Here is an 18,211-nt window from a genome sequence, read left to right on the forward strand (position 1 = left end):
GAAATTAACTGTGTCTACAAAAAGGAAGCTGAATTTCTGGCACGAGGAAGACTGCTGGGTCTCTTAGTTTCAAATAAAAAACCAATTATTATATAAAATAATTATTTCGTTAATAAGTTACAATAATAAAAGATTCACAGCTTTTAATCAACACCCTAGGATGTAAGACTCTTTCACTTACTCCTCTTTCTTTTTTGGAGCGCTTTTACCAAGTAGCCTCCTTACAGTTTTCAAAATAAATTTAACGAGGTAAATATTGATGACTGCTAGTAAAATTAAAACAATTGTACAGAATATATAAATATCCACCATGTACAATTGATACCAGCTCAAATCGGCTCCATCATTCTTCAGATGACTACCACCACCGAATTTGATCACGTGTTCTATCCAAAATATTGCGACATCCATTTGTTTCACTAGTGGCTCCTTTATAAGAGCAGATCTTCGTTTCACATTTTGGGTATATCTGAAGAAAAATGTTAATCAGAAAATGCAGGGTGTTCATATTTCAACGTCTCTTGCTGATATACTTACTTAGGATTATTTAATATTTCGCTGATCTTTTCTCGGAAGAATTCTTCAGTAATTTTCTCTAGTTTCATTACTAGTCCATAACCTGATTCTTCAGCCGTATCCAAGTTCGATATCTGATCACCGAAAAATGGTATTCCTAAAAGTGGCACTCCATGATAAACACTCTCTGTGACTCCTCCAAGACCTCCATGAGTAATGAAGAGTTTTAGGTTAGGATGAGCTGAAATAAATAATAATATACATTATCAATATCAGACGATCCAGTCCTAAAATTACTGATTGGTATCAAGAGATTTATTTCCAAATCGAAAAATGAGGTTTACAGTATCACCTCTGCATAGATTGGGATGATGTCAACTTTTCAAGACGTTAGTTACTTACATCTAACTTGGTTATGTGCAAGACAGCAATGCAACTTCAAGGATTCATCTCATCCATACATCAGCGAACGATCATTTGTTCAAAAATGTCTTAATACCATTTTTTCTTCTCCAAAGCAGATTTTGCGTTGGCTAGTGATGGCGAGGCTTTCCTTCACCAGGTGATCCGGAGTTTCTTCCTCTTCCCCCCAGAATCTGCACTCGTCATTTTCTGCTGGACCCATTCTCATGAGGTGTTTCCCAAGGCAACAATGCTCGTGAGGAGGTGTAGTATATTCTTGCTACGATCCATATACTGCTGCGAGATCCAAGCAGTATCTGGATCTTAGCAAGAATATACTACACCTCCTCACTGGATTCCTCACAGGGCATTGTTGCTTTAGGAAACACCTCATGAGAATGGATCTAGCAGAAAATTACGAGTGCAGATTCTATGGGGAGGAGAAAGAAACTCCGGATCACCTGGTGATGTAATGCTTCGCTATCACTAGCCAACGCAAAATCTGTTTTGGACAAGAAAATTTTAGGAGTGGAGATTAGCCTCCTTGAAGCCATCTCAGATACTGGGGTTTATTAGAACTCTGGAACTGGAAGGCGAGCTGTAGATCACGTTATGGAGAGAATAACTCTGATGGGAGGCTCAATAGACCATTAAGTCACAGTGAAACGGAGCCTCCTTAAAATCTTAATGTTCTTCATTCCAAAGCTATCATCAAATTACAATACTAGAGATGTGGAAACGTATACACCATCTAATTCTTAAGTTAGGAATTGGCGGACTGTCATATTGCAAAAAACTCTACTCGACTCAAGGAAGGATATGATTCCAATTTTAACTCCAAAAATTTACATGGAGATAAAGGAGGTGTTTAATAATTTAAAACTAGTTTAGTCTTAAAAAATTCAGTTTCTGGAGACCACTGAGAACCCGCAGTAGAGGGTGGGCAAATTTCGATGTTTTAGCACTACAACTTTTAAACCAGAGGAGATAGACAAAATCTGATACCCCATTCTCGGTCTTTTTTTCTGAGAAACTAACAAGGGTAGTATTCATTTTTGACCACCCTCTTTTGTTTTCGTGTTATAAACGAAAATTGGAAAAATGGCGATATCGAAAAACATTTATATCTCCGCTAATACTGATGACAGAGCTCTGAAATTTGAACATTATACAGGCACTTTTTTACGTAGAATCCAGTGGCGTGCTTTATTTTCAAAAGGTTTTTTAATTACAAAGCTATGACCCAAAGTTATGTTTTTTCAAATGGGAACACTAGATTTCTGTGCCATTTTTTTAAAGCTTAATTTTTCCTGATTTCAAAAATATATAACATCGTTTGATTCGTATCAATATAAATAATAGAAAATGGTCAAAAACCTTTTTTCAGAGAGAGTCTGAATATTTCTATGGTTTCAATTGTTGATGATCACAGAAAAATTGAGCTTTCTATAACAAGAGCAGTGTCCTCCCGTCAATCTGATTTTTTCTATGTTTTTTACTAATTTCTACAAAATTCGAATCTAGATATGTTTTATAAATTGTTCATCTAAAAATTGATTTGGATTCACAAGATCGAATGTTTCAATTGAAAGAGTTGTATTGAGATGGATGTATCAGAAGATTATTTACATAGGTCTTCTGAAAGATTACTCACAAGTACCAATCCATTTTAAATAACATATGAAACAACGCTTATATGATTGAACTCAACAATTTAATTACGAAGGGAACAAACAAGAAATAATATTTAACCTAATAATGACAACAATTGCACAATGCACAGTCGACACCTCTTCTCTTATTTCGCACCGAATTCAATAGATGAATATTTGGAACTGTGTTCAAGCTACCTAGAAAATTTTTTCCGAGTTCATTTATATTTTCGAAACTATTTAAAAAAAATAAATCTTGATTTGAATTTTGTAGAAATTAGTAAAAAGCATAGAAATAATCAGATTGACGGAAGGACACTGCTCTTGTTATAGAATGCTCAATTTTTCTGTGCTCATCAACAGTTGAAACCATAGAAATATTCAGACTCTTAGGTGAAAAAAGGTTTTTGACCATTTTCTATTATTTATATTGATACGAATCATACGATGTTATATATTTTTCAAATCAGGAAAAATTAAGCCTTCAAAAAATGGCACAGAAATCTGGTGTTCCCATTTGAAAAAACATAACTTTGGGTCATATCTTTGTAATTAAAAAACCTTTTGAAAATACGAGCACGCCACTGGATTCAACGTAAAAAAATGCCTGTATAATGTTCAAATTTCAGAGCTCTGTCATCAGTATTAGCGGAGATATAAATGTTTTTCGATATCGCCATTTTTCCAATTTTCGCTTATAACTCGAAAACAAAAGAAGGTGGCCAAAAATGAATACTACCCTTGTTAGTTTCTCAGAAAAAGAGACCGAGAATGGGGTATCAGATTTTGTCTATCTCCTCTGGTTTAAAAGTTGTAGTGCTACAACATCGAAATTTGCCCACCCTGTACTTATTTCATCCGCTCTACTCACCCAATATATCAGCTTGTGGCACCCATGATTTAACCATGATATTTTTTGGTACGTTCTCGTGTTGCATCTCCGTTTTGAAAATGACTCTCATAGGTGAAACTTCTCCCAATACCTTGAGCATTCCTTTGATTCGCTCCTCTCCCAACATTCCCACCTTGATGTTGCTTCCAAGGGAGAAAAGAATGGCCCCCTTCTCGGCGCCGTCTAAAAATGTTCTGAACTCGTCCGGTAAAGGTTTGGTGTTTTGGACGTGGAAACCACCAATTTGAATCATGTTCGGTACGTAAGGTCTTGCAGGTTCGATGCTCACGTGAGAATTTGCAAGTACCACAGATACGTTTCGTTGTAGATCATATATTTGGGGAGAGTTTGGTAGGTACTTATCTAGCAAGCCTGGAATTCGAAAAAAATATGTTGGTGATGGATGAAAAACATAGATACGTTACAGGGTGCCCAAATTCGATGCTCAGAATTAGAGGGAGCATGTTCAATACAATGAGCCATATTAATAAAAAAAAGGATTAGGTTAAAAAGGTAAGTGTAAAAGCATTTGCTTTCATACACAAGCGTACAACTTTGCTTCCGCGGTTTTTTTCCGAAATTCGAGGCGTCATTGTAAAATACTGGTTATACATTTATGATCCAAAGTATTGTCCATCGTTGGCCACTACTTTCATCCATCTTTCGGGCAGAGTACGAATCCTGCGTTGAAAAATCTGGTCATCTTTTTAAGCGATCCACGAATCGATCCAATTTTTTATTTCTTCATAAGACCGGAAGTGCTTGTCGGAGGGAGTAAAGTCTGGAGAATACGGCGGGTGTGGTAGGACTTCCCATTTCAACGTTTCTAAGAATGTCTTGACCACTTTCACAACATAGGGTCGAGCATTGTCATCTTGTAAAATCACTTTATCATGCCTCTCGTTGTATTGCGGCCGTTTGTCTTTCAATGTTCGGTTTAAACGCATTAATTGCGTTCGATAACGATCGCCAGTGATTGTTTCATTCGGTTTCAACAACTCATAATACACTATGCCGAGCTGGTCCCACCAAATACTGAACATGACGTTGGAACCGTGAATATTCGGTTTAGCCGTCCACGTGGAAGCATGGCCGGGATATTGGCACGAAATCGTGGAGTAAAAATTACTCTTATCAATTAATCTTCAAATTAATTTAAATGAGATATGATAACTTCAAACTTAATATTCTCATGATCTTCTGCGCTTGGGATTATCGTAATGAATCCGTTTTTCGTCTCCAATCACAATGCGTTGCAGAAAACCCTTCCGTCTTTGACATGCAAGCAGCTGTTCACAAGCAAACAAACGCCGTTCAATATCTCTCGGCTTCAACTCGTAAGGCACCCAATTTTATTGTTTCTCAATAATTCCCACGACTTTCAGGCGTTTTGAAATGGCTTGTTGCTTCATTCCCAAAGATCCTGCCAACTCTTGTTCCGTTTGATACGAGTCTTGGTCAAGAAATGCCTCCAATTCTGCATCTTCGAAAATCTTCTCTCTTTCACCACCATGCTGATCTTCGGACGTCAAAATCACCGTTCTTGAAGCGTTGATACCACTCTCGGCACGTTCTTTTACTAATAGCGGCCTTACCTTAGCTATTTGAGAGCATTCGATGAGCCTCAGCAGCAGATTTCTTCATATTAAAGCAGAAAATTAAAACCTCCTGCAAATGACGAGAATTTGGTTCGTACGCTGACATGTTTAATCGGGAATAACTTAATGATGCAGACACAAATCGACTTATACATTACCTAAGCTTATTGTATGACATCTACGATCTATTTATTTCGGCTACCACTTACCGCTAGAGCCATCTATTGCAAAACGGAGGAAGCAAAGTTGTACAACAATATTTATTACTCATTTTTGGATATACTGATACCTTGGTTCAATATATTAGTTTGATAAGACATATAGCCCATCGCCATATTCCCAAATACTGTGGATAGTCTTCCCCAGAATTTGTCGGTTGGCACATTGATCAACGGATTCCTGGAATACACCATGGTGGGATTAGCCACATACTGATTCCAAAAACTGGACGAGCCAACAAGATTGAATACTATGGTGGGTGCTCCTAGATGATGACCAATGCCTAGCATAGCATCGTGGAGGAAACTTAAGACTATCACCAAATCATATTTCGGCTTCTCTTTGATCACCTTTTGGATGTTTGGATCGTTCCAAAAGAGTTCGTTCACAGTTGAGGTAGATTGTAGGAAGTTTTGGACCATGGAAAAGATGGAAGGTCCACCCGGCTTTGTCATCTCTTTATCCGATTTTTCTGGAAATAAAATTTGTGATTAGTTGGACTATTTGTAGAATATGAGGGAGTGACAGTAAGGTCGTTTTCATTTGTTTCGACCTCGGGCGTACCACAGGGTTCTAATTTAGGACCACTGTTATTTCTCTTGTTGATCAATGACATTTCGGATGTTTTTTGTTCTCAAAAATTACTTTTTGCGGATGATTTAAAAAATTTACAAGTAGATTGGGGATCGCCGGAATTGTCTATTATTGCAAGTTGACCTCGACAGTATACTTTTATAAGATAGTTCAATTATGTACACCTGTAATTCGGCTTTATGGCCTGTAGGATGTATTATTTTCAAAATAAAATAAATATAATAAAATATATAATAAGTAACCGAATGTTCTTGGAAAGTTGTAAAAAAGTATTATCACTTCACTATGGTGACATGTTGAGCAATACTATCCACAACTACGGAGGTGTGGAAGGTGTATAAGGCAGGGACCACTGATAAGTCATTTATAGGAATGATTTATCAATAGTATTGCGAATTCCCTTGTATGTCTTTAAAAACTGAACACTAAACGACTTTCAAATAATGTCAAATGTTTCGAATCACTAAAAAATTTTTTACTTTTCTCGATGACATTCACAGATGCGTAAAAATTGCAAGAGACAAAACAAGTTTATAAACGAAACATTTCATATTTCAGAGCCTCTAGCGGGTGGCGTATTGAAAACTTATTATAAGGGGGGAAAAGAACTAACTCTTGAAAATATATCTCCCTGTAGATTCTCACATTACTCGACATACTGGATGATGTAAACCTTAAAACCTAACCTATGTTACAAATGTGATCTTAATATTTTAAAACAGAACGAATTACACATACCGGAAAAATTAGGTGAAGGAATAAAATCTCAACGAAACTTGTTGCTAGGACAAAAATTGTAGTTTATTTTCTCTTGAATCTTTTGCCCATTTTAACAATTATTTTTTTGAATTGTAGCTTGATTCCTCAAGAACATAACGTTTAGATCTTATTTCGACCGAAAAAATGTTCCCTCGTATAATTCGAAATGATAATTGAATAAAACTTACCTTTATGTTCGAGAACAGCTTTCAAATTGACGAGGGTCAAGTTTTCCATAGGATCAAATTTGAAGGGACTGACGAATGTGACATGATGTCCTTTTTTCACCAAACCTTCTGCTAGTTTCAACCCCAATATCGAGTGACTCTTGCTAGGGGTATGAAAAAGAGATAAAATATTGGCTCCATTTGTTTCATGGGCCACAATAAACACAAACAGAATAAATAGGGTTGATTTCAAGCCCATCGTTGTTTCACAGGTATGACGATGAAGTGTTGACACCATACGAATTTATCATTTAGTTGAGCTGCTTTATCTCAAGTTTATCTACGCCAGATACTAGTACAGGACAACTGATTCATGGTATAGATTGTTATTGCGATTATTTGACGATCAATTTTGCTATTAACTTATTCAATGATTTTCTTTACATAACAATGGAAAATAATAGAATACAGTATGTATCTGCATGCCGTTTGGAAAGGGAACTTTAACTTTCCACACGCAAATGAGTGTAGAGAAGAACTACTTTGCGAAGGCTTTTACGAAAAATGGATTTTTTTAATTCTGAGGCCAATACTTTGACACATCTTGTAGAACAAAATCGTGCGAGAATATCTCGGAATATCTCGGATTCCTTCAGATTTCTTTGTTATATTTTATTATTATATGGTGGTACTCGGCTCAGAGTAATGAACATAGATAGAGGGAGCATATGTCAATTGCAGTAAGCAAATTTTGTCCGCAACATGAACTATAAAATTTGACATGAAGCGCGCGGAATTAAAACATATCAGTGATACGATATTTCACTCAAATCGCGAGTTTCTCCACAAAGAACGCACTTATTATGTCCCATAGGGGATCAACGTTTTATGTTAAGTTAAAATATATTGAAATAAATATCTAAATATATCAGAAATTCAGAAAATAAACTTCAAGCGCGCCAAACGACGTGGAACAACCGATGACACTAGGAAAGCGAAAGTTGCCAAACCTTGGATTTCAGCAGGTAGATACAGTAAATAATAAATATTCTGTTTATTATAAATTCGTCAATAAGGAAAAATATCGGATTCCAAATATTCAAATTTAATTTAATCGGGAATCACTCAAATAAATATATTTCATTTAATATAATATACATTCATAACTATATTTATGGAAATATTCCATAAATTTCCATAAACATTCAGTGATTTGGAGAAAATAATGTATTCTACTCGTACAGAAGGCTCATTCTACCACTCTTTGAATAAGAAACTCGCTCGTTTGAACTCGTGAAAAAATATCAATGCCTTCTGAACCTGTATTATAAATAACTATTCTGTGTGCAATTGAGCCCTTTTTCCAAATGATTTTGTTTCAAAAATTTTCAGATCCTCATTTTATTGTGGAAAAATACGATTATTACGATAATTTTGTGGAAGAATTTCTGCCAAATCATTGTCTTACATGAAATAAATATGAGATGAATTAAACTGCTGAGTTGTGCTCTATACTTGACTATTCATTCTGAGCTCCAGACTTTCATCTCACGTTTTTAGATAAAAATAACAATTCAAGTAATAGATTATTCAATTTGGTAGATATGAATTGTAGGTATTTATAGTACATTGATGAAGTTTTTTCAAGGTTGGCAACTAAGCGAATGATTTTCCATGTAAAGCGTGTTTCAGATTCGTAGGTTTCTCGTTTCATATGCTTAAAACTTGCAGTTATTGAGATATTTCAATTTTTCATTAATTGGAGGGTATTTTGAAAAACCTAATAACTTCGAAATGAATCGATTCATTTGAATTAGATTTTGACAGTGTATATTAGAAGAAACGAGATAAGTATTGAATTTTTGATAATAATCATTGAGAACTTCACTGGGTGTTCAAAATGAGACGATTCATTGATGACTCAATCAAACGCTAATATCGGGCTAATTCTATTATTTGGTAGAAAAAAAAAGTAGTTGGATAATAAATTTTGCTAATCTAATTAAAAGATAAAATACATGGTGTGCATTTGGAATGAACCCGATCAACAACAGTGCGGGAAAGTACCACTTTCCGCACTTGTTAGGAAACTATCATAACTATTATCATAGTATAAGGAATATTCCTTATTCTATGCTATTATCTACCCTTGTTGTTAAAGTGTTACTTTATCTACCTTTGCCATTAAAGTGATACTTCATCTACTCAAAAGAGTATAAAGGGTGTTTCAAATTAATTCGACACCATTGCTAACTCCGTTATTATTTATGCTACGATGTCGGTTAAATGGGCCAACTAGTAGCATTTTTAGTGGTCTTCTCGATGCTGAAAAAAAAAATTGAATGTCGCGTTGTCATAATATTTCATGAAATGATATTTTTTTCAATGGAACACCCTATATCTTTTCATGCATTTCGATTCGTAATAACATTCTCAACAACAACGCTCATATCACCTTTCTTCCTAAATTGGAAAATGAGCGACTTATTTTGAAATATTTCTTTCTTTCACTAGTACAAAAAATTTATATGTTTTGGCGAATAAACCTCATGATTGTCCAAACAACCATTTTTTGTACTTAAACGAATGACAATATTTTGTTACTAATAGCAAAATGAGATAGTGAAAAGAAAAAAAGTGCGCTGGGATGTGAACTCGTGAAACCCGTGATCATCATGTAGCACCACTCAATCGACACCACTAAACTATTTGATATTAATAGACAAAACGATAATTTCCATCTTAAAGCCATTCCTATAGCCGCATTCATTTTGTGAATCAATAGTGTCAATAGAAGGGCTCAAACAAGAAGCCGGTGTTTTTGACCATTTACTCGATATTTTATAGCGCTTTATCAAATCAGTTTGTTATAAATGTTTCCTATTAATACAACTTATGTCTTATTTTCCACTTTAGGAAGAAAGATGATATGAGCTTTGTTGTTGAGAATGTTATTACGAATCGAAATGCATGAAAAAATAAAGGGTGTCCCATTGAAAAAAAATATCATTTCATGAAATATTATGACAACGCGACTGTCAATTTTTTGTTTGTTTTCGGCATCGAGAAGACCACTAAAAATGCTACTAGTTTGCTCATTTAACCGACATCGTAGCATCAATAATAACGGAGTTAGCAATGGTGCCGACTTAATTTGAAACACCCTGTATACAAATATGTCAACATTAGCTTTAAAAAAAAATTTTAGTTAATATCAGATACAGATGAATCTTTAGACATGTTAGGATCAAAGCGAACTCCACTCATTGAAAATGCGACATGTACTATTCGAAATTTGAATGTTACCCTAACCAAATAAATGCACCCTCGTATTGTAGCGAATATTCGTTCGATAAATGCCGACCCATGGTTATTTTCTCAATCCAGCCCCTCATCGAAGTAATCCATTTTATGACGGTCCATCTAATGCCCTTGAAAATAGGGGATGTAAAAACGCAACCCTCCTTCTGTACACCCTCGCGGACCTCACAGAGGGTTTGAATTGAACGAAAAAGTGGTGCCAACGCCGTCGCGACGTCGAAGTTTTGCGCACGGCGCGTTCCGCCATGTTGCCGAATCTTCGATTTTTTCCGGAGAAAAAGGAAACTCGAATTTAGGAGCGATCATATGATATTGGTAATTAATGTTGATGTTTGTCACACATCACTGCATATTTCATCAGAATTGTCGATCCACATGGTTTTGAGCGCCCTACTCCCAGGAGAACAGCGGGCTATAATTTTTTTGTAATCTTTACTGAATTTTTGTGTTTTGACACTAAAATTCTGCCATGCAGCTTCTACACAGCGAAAAATCAGGTTTTTCTGATGTCAACCCCCTGAACTATAGAATATCTTTTGGAAACGGTCTACCTTGTTTTCTAATTCATGAAAATAGTATATAACATTACTAGCAAGGTAAGAGGGTTTTTACTGGCGAATGGAGGATATAATTGACGAGCCGCAGGCGAGTCAGTTACCTCCTTGAGCCAGTAAAACCCGTTACCTTGCGTGTATTGTTTTATATTTTATTTGTTTCTCATTTGTAAAAAGGTTAGATAAATTCCAAAAAAATCTCAATAATTTGTCTCAAATGTCGTAAGCTATCATAGACATATATTTATATAAGTCTATGGAAGCGTTGCCATGAACATGTCTGTTTATTTTTCTTTACATTTGTTTTGGCGAAAGCGGGAATGAATGTACCAAAATAAAATAAAAAGAAATTATTGAGGCTGCCAGTAGTGTAGCTTCAAGTTTATTACCTGCAAAATCAGCTTCAAGGTACGAGCGAGAATACGACGACTTCAAAAAGTGGCAAAACAAAAATAGTGTGATTGGGGTAACTGAAGATGTTTTGTTGGTCTACTTGAATCAACTATCAGCTAGATTCAGCCCTAATACTTTATGGGCAAAATGGTCTATGCTGAAAAGCTGCTTGGAAATGAAAGAAAATGCCCCTGTTCGCAGGTTTGTTTTCCTTAAAAAATTCATTGAAAAATATGACGTTTAGTTGTCATTTGCAGATTTCAAAAGATAATAGCGTTTCTGAAACGAAAAAATGAGCGTTATACGCCTAAAAAGGCCAATGTATTAAGCAAAGAAGAGGCTGAACAATTTCTTTTACATGCTTCTGATGACCAGTGGTTGCTGGCGAAAATTGTAACAATATTTGGGATTTTTGGATGTTGTCGATGTGACGAAATTCTCTCCTTAAACATGAATGATGTAGAAGATATAGGAAAATACGTTATATGACGATAAAACAAAATTTTCTAATGTAAATAATACTACTAACTTGTAAAAATTTTGCAAGTTAACTGTCAGTTTTACAAGTTAGTGACTTGATAAAATAAACTTTCTTGATTAATATTGTGTTTTTGGAAACTGACGTTTACAAATGAGAAACAAATAAATGCCTTTTACGCATGCATTTATTATAGTCTCAGAGTAATAAACATAAATAGAGTCCCCAATATGAACTATCAAATTTGACATGAAGCATGCGGAAATGAAAACATATCAGTGATACGATATTTCATTCAATCGCAAGTTTCTCCACCAAGAACGCACATCTTATGTCCCATAGTGAATCAACGTTTCATATTAACTCAAAATATATTGAAATAAATACTTAAATATATAAGAAATTCAGAAAACAAACTTCAAGCGCGCCAAACGACAATGACACTAGGAGAGCAAAAGTTGCCAAACCTTGGATTTCAGCAGGTAAATACAAAAAATATTAAATATTCCGTTTATTATAAATTCGACAATTAGGAAAAATATCGTATTCCAAATATTCAAATTTGCATATTTCATCGGGAATCACTCAAATAAATATATTTCATTCAATATAATATACATTCATAATGATATAGTAAAATTGTGGATTTGAAAATATATCACAATCCGACAACGTAATCTAACCATGTTGGGGACATGTTAAAATTGCGTATACTTCCTCTATCTATGTTTATTACTCTATGATTATAGTTTTTCATTACCTGAAATGAAAAAAAGGATAATGACGTTGTGTCTAAATACCTCATCATTCAAAGTTCAAAAATTTGTATGTCACAGACTGCGTTGAGAAGACATATTAAGTGTATCGAAGTAAAAGTCTACATGCAAAATTTCGTAAAAAATTACACGAATACGAATCTGAACAAGTACACAAAAGCTCTTGATGTCAGTGCTTTTCTTGATTATGAATAGAGCAATGAAATATAAATTGGTTTCTCTACCAAAATCAGAATTTTATTTTTTTAAGATACGAATTTTGTGCAGAATGAAGTTGGTGAGGCTGAGGAAACGATTTGGCAACATTGCGGGGTGGTGTCTTGCTATGGTCCTTTTGCAGTTTGTCATTATATTGAATGGGGTGCTATTCTCGCGACCGGTTGACGAATTTGTGTAATTTTGATTGTGACTTGCACTTATTTGCCGATATCGTGTAGATATGTGAGTGCCATATCATCTCTCATTTATTTACAGTAAGTGTGTAGATCTTCCAAATCGATACTCTCTGTTTATTTATATTCTTATTTTTATAACTCGTGGTGTATTGTCTCAGTGGATTAATGATAAACAAACTGATAAATCTCAAAGAAAGAATTTGCGAACTGAAATTATTCGTTAAAAAAATTTGATACTCCAGAAATTATTATAATTTTTGTTGAGGGACATTGGATTTAAGAATTAAATTAAAATTACTCCAGTGCTTAGATGTTCGGGAAACAATATATGAAAGTATATTAAAATAAGTTGCTATATCTCTTTCAATCTACCAGCTCGAAAAATTCCGAGAACTGAGAGTGAAGGTACAAAATTGAAAAAATCATGAAGAATAAATATTATTGATGATTTAATATAATCATATTGTGTCTACATAGGTTTGTTGGGATAAGTTTTAGCAATGCTCTCAATTCAATGTCTTTATGTAATGAGTTTTTGATCGTTAACAATTCCTTCAAGATGGTTTTATACTATTTTGATATTCATTATTTCTTATTTTTCAGAAAAGAAAAGAAAGAGGCCGTGTGGAGTTGCAACAAGTGCATTCTATCGAAGCAGCACTGGTGGTGGTGAACCCAGAGGAGATTGGCTGCAAAGGGGAACTTTTTGCCTTTCAGATAGGATATCAATCGGATAATGACTACACCCTGTATCTTTTGGCCTTCAAAGATGAAGATAGAGTAGATTGGATATTGGCTTTGAGGCAAGGTGGGCATAATTGATATAAGTGAATGAATGAAAGAATTATTCATATTTTGTTACTTATGTTTTAACATATCATTCACAACTAATTCACACTAAGGAATTGTTCAAGAAAAAAAATTAGTTTTTTTTTTTGGAAGGTATATTATCCAAAGATAGATTTGAAACAATCCGTCCATCCGTTATACAAAATCTTTTGGAAACTATATCGCATGATTTTGTACAAAAATCATTCGCTATATGGCTTAAATTAAGAAATCAAATTTTGAAAAATTCATATCTCCAACACTGAACAGAATCACGAAATTCAAAACTTATGTTATCAATCAATGACTTTCAATGAACCCAGCATAGAATCATGGAATTTCAAACGTAGGTAACTACTAAATACCACATTTTTACCGCAAAGTCCTAACTTTTATAGTTCAGGACAATCTCGTTTACTCAACAAACTTGTTGGTGATGTTAAAGGGTTTAGTCAGAATATGTTCTGAATAGCTTTTTTATTTTATAAATCTCTTTTTATTGGATCTGGAATATGATGATGTAATGAAGCTTTATGTAAAATTTGCAGTGTTTCTTATCTTATGCATTTAATTATTTAATCGTCGGTTCTTTAAAGTTCGAATATATTTTTTGTTATCACTGAAATGTCGAATTTGTTGTTTTTCATCTTGTCATTTTCGTTCAGTTCGAGTTTATTGATATCACAAATTGTATTTTAACACGTTGATTGCCGTGTGTACACCATTTCTGAACAATTTCAATTTTATCATAAGACCCAGACTAATATTATCTTCTTGGTCCTGTGCATGTTCACGTTATTGAAAAATTATTCGAATTTCCAAGATTTTTTAGAAGAAGTAGTCAATTCATCAAAAAACAATAAATGAGAAATATTAATATCATTTCTTTATTTTATACTTAATATACCAATAAAAACATACCATATAAAAAATTGTGCGTTGATCCCTTCTTCAGGTTTTTGAAGTCAAAATATTTTTCATTTTGTTGTTGTGCTTATGAAATTGCTCATTTGGGATATCGTAGTTAAATTCTTTTTGAATTTATTAGTACCCCCACTACAGGGGTACACATTTTTGAAAGAAAATTTAGATTTTTTCCATGTACAGTGCATTCCATTTTGGGTGAGACAGCCAGGTTTCTCGCTTATTATTTAAGATAATAAGCTAACATGAAAAACAGAACGTAGGTACCTACCTAATAGCAACAAATAAATAATACAACATTCATAAACATTGCACAATATCCTACAGATTAAACTGTTCAAATTGCTGTCCATTTTTCCCTAATACCTAATTGACAAAACTTTTCAATAAGCCTGAGTGCAATTAATATTATAAAAGGGCGGTTTTGTAAATCCTGGAAAACTGCCTCTGTTGATGCACGAAGTTCTTCGGGACTGTTGAGTTTTTTACTGTTGTAGTAATAAGTAGTAGTATGTATTAAGGACAGCAATTTGAACAGTTTAATCTGTAAGATATTATTCAATGTTTATGAATTTTTGTATTATTCATTTGTTGCTATTAGGTAGGTACCTACCTTTTGTTTTTTACGTTAGTGATGAGTGTGTTATCTTTGTTTGCTTACTCTACTATAAATAAAAATCACAAATGAAAATTATCCAATTGATCTTTTTTTTTCATATGGGAAATCCATTGCTCATTAACAAAAAATCATCATTATTTGATGTTTTAGTGTTTTTTTAACATTTCTGAACATCCTACCTACATATAATAGTATCATACATCATTTTGAAGGGAAAAAAATAACGAATTCAACGAAGTAATGATGTATAGGGTGTTTCATTAAAAAAAATATAGGTTTGTGTTGAATCTTCAAAACCATACACCGAAAAAAAATTGAGTACGTCACTGGATTCTACGCAGAATTCTGATTCAGACGTAGTTTTTACCTCAGCATTATTTCTAATAACTTCGGAGATAAAGGAGGGGTCCGAAAAGTATCAATTTCTAAAATCACCCTGTATCTCTTGAACGGAAACAGTTATGCAAAATCTGATTAGACCAACTTGAGTTTCACGAAAAAGTATGACAGGAACGTGAAAACCGCAAGGCTCTATCTTAAATAACAAGCGAGAAACCTGGCTGTCTCACCCAAAATGGGATGCACTGTACAAACAACTTTGATGCAGTTTCTTCATAAAACTTATTCTGGCCTGTACAAATTTTCTAATCTTGACAGATCCGATCGAGTTGAGATTATATGTATATAACGAGTTAATAGCGTCACTAGATCTATAAAAATTCGAGAAGAATATTGAAAAAAATCAGCTAAAATTTTGGAAACATTAGATGCTACCCAATTGAGATTTTGCTAGTGAAAATAATATAAAAATTTCAAGCTTCATGCATAATATTGTGTTGATCGCGTCATCCGAATCATAGAATATTCAAACAGAATATCGCAAAACCAATTATTAGGAAAGCACTGACGTGATGTCAAGAGCCTTTGAGCGCTTCAATTACGCGCAAATTGTTCTTTTGGGGGATCACATAACTGTTTATAGGTATATATCCAAACCCGTCTCCAAACCCGTAATTGGCGCACGAATGGCGCTCAAAAGCTCCCGACTTCACGTCAGTGCTTTCTTTTTTTTCCTGAGAATCATCTGGCAATTAACGTGAAAATTTTCAGCTTGTGTCAACAATAAAAATCTGAAACTCAGGTTCCATTTTGGAATTTGGAACGGGAAAAGATGGAATTGTTGCAGAACTAACTGCAGGGATAGTATAGGCTGTGAAAATTCAACTTGGCGCTCCAGTCAAGATTCTACTGACGAAACTAGAGATAAGGATAGTGATAAGGAGAATAATCTTGCTAAAAGTGAGTCATTTTCATGAGTGTAGAAGAAGTTTTGTACATTGTTATGAATTTCAAAAAAATGCGCTTTTCAAATTGGCGCACGCGCCATTTTTCGAAATAGGTCGAATGCAGATGAGGACCTTCTGTCAAAATTCTTCTGTAATAAACACATTTTTAGTTCAGTACTTTTTGAAAATTGAAAGGGGTGGTTTTTTGCTGACCGTGGAGTGGAAATAGTTTTCTAGTTTTGTATCTCTAATTTTGAGGCTACACCCTGTAATTAGAAATGAAGATCATGCTCTTTAAATTACAATAAACAAATGATTATTAAGTCAAAATGGGATTACAGAAAAAGTATACGTTTGAGCAGAAAAATCTTGCTATAATAATATAAGCGAGACATTTTGATGTATCTTCTTGTATTATAACTTTAAAAAAAGGTTTCAGGCGCATTCACCATTTTTCTAAATCGGTTGAATGTAGATGAGGCCTCCTCTGTCAAAATTCTTCTATAATTAAAATATTTTCAGTACAGTACTCATTGAGGATTTAATGGAAGGGTTTTTTGATAAGTGGAGAGAGAAAATGGTTTTCTCCAAACATAAGTTGTTGAGGCCACACCCTGTATATTGAAGAAGTTCATGTTTTTTTTAATTTTCAGGGAGATGAGTTCTTCACATATATTATCCAATTTATCAAATGATTATCACGCCAGAATAAGATACAGAAAAATATTTTCTCTAATTCTGTGGTTATTCCGTTCATTCTTCCACATCTTGTAGAACAAAATCGTGCGAGAATATATCAGAAACGCACAGTTTTTATGGTTATATTTTATTATTCTATGTTGGCACTCCGAACTTTCCGCTACGGCTTTATCTGTCAATTCATCAAATTGCCTTAAAGAAATCTGTTCTGCCAACCAACATTTTTCAATGCAAAAATCACTAAATTATATTTATGGAAATATTTCATTAATTTCAATGAAAATGCAATGAATTAGAGAAAATAATGTATAATACTCGTACAGAAGGCTCATTCTACCACTCGTTCATTCCAAAACTCGCCACTTCGTGGCTCGTTTTTGAATTTTGAACTCGTGGAAGAATATCAATGCCTTCTGCACTTGTATTATAAATAACTATTATTAGTATTAAAGAACTACATAACTGCATTGTATTTGTGGTTTAAGAATGAAATTGATCTGCTGTTTCATGGTTTTTAAATGAGAGATGAGTTATTCATTATATTATATAAGAGGTATGAAAGTTTCGTACCATTGTTGTCAATTCGAAATGAGAATCTTATCTAGAAGGCGAATTGTAGAGATAAGTCTACAGTCCATTCAGGAATTATTGACATCCCGGGTGGCTGTGAAAAATCGAAATTAAGTTGGTACTGGCTCATTCAGTAACATTTTGAATTGCAGATTTCGGGTTGGCATTGGAAATGTCATTGACAGGAGGTTAGATTGTTCAGTTTGTTTGTGTTATTGGTTTTGATCCAAGAAATTTTGAAACAAAAAAGTTGTATCAATTTCAAATACACATTGATTAGTTTATTTGAGTATTTCTCACAGTACTGTTTGAAAAAAGAAGAAAGCAAGTCATTACAGCCTTTATTATTAGCGGAAGAAAACCTGTGCGATACGATTTCACCTTCAAAGAATCATTGAATGATTTGATTTTTAACAAAAGCAACCAATATATCAGTCTGGATAAAATTTGACCAAAAAGCATCTGGATTTTAATTAATCAAAGACAACATTACATAAAATTAATTGTTACAAGTTCAAAACAGTTAATAAGAGCAAAAATTCTTATTGATAAAAAGTTGAGTACGATAT

General features: G+C 33.9%; 2 protein-coding genes across 3 annotated transcripts in view; one reads left to right on the plus strand and one right to left on the minus strand.

The window, feature by feature from the left end:
* The window catches only part of LOC123683762 (tyrosine-protein kinase Btk29A), a 63,566-nt gene that overhangs the window by 7,119 nt on the left and 38,236 nt on the right, over window positions 1-18,211 (plus strand). The window contains exons 2-3 of one of the 2 annotated variants that reach the window (XM_045622643.1): window positions 13,320-13,524; window positions 16,198-16,386. In XM_045622643.1, the coding sequence (XP_045478599.1) occupies window positions 13,320-13,524; window positions 16,198-16,386 (394 nt within the window). The remainder of the gene's footprint in view (window positions 1-13,319; window positions 13,525-16,197; window positions 16,387-18,211) is intronic. The other variant, XM_045622644.1, reaches the window with a different exon arrangement.
* LOC123683763 (UDP-glycosyltransferase UGT5-like) lies at window positions 86-7,091 on the minus strand. The gene is made up of 5 exons (XM_045622647.1): window positions 6,821-7,091; window positions 5,350-5,751; window positions 3,442-3,834; window positions 538-757; window positions 86-469 (listed from the first exon to the last, which is right to left on the minus strand). Exons 1-5 carry the CDS (start codon window positions 7,056-7,058, stop codon window positions 178-180), a joined length of 1,545 nt encoding a protein of 514 aa, XP_045478603.1. The 5' UTR covers window positions 7,059-7,091; the 3' UTR covers window positions 86-177.

Source organism: Harmonia axyridis, chromosome 7 (assembly GCF_914767665.1).
Source record: "Harmonia axyridis chromosome 7, icHarAxyr1.1, whole genome shotgun sequence".
Lineage (NCBI taxonomy): Eukaryota > Metazoa > Arthropoda > Insecta > Coleoptera > Coccinellidae > Harmonia > Harmonia axyridis.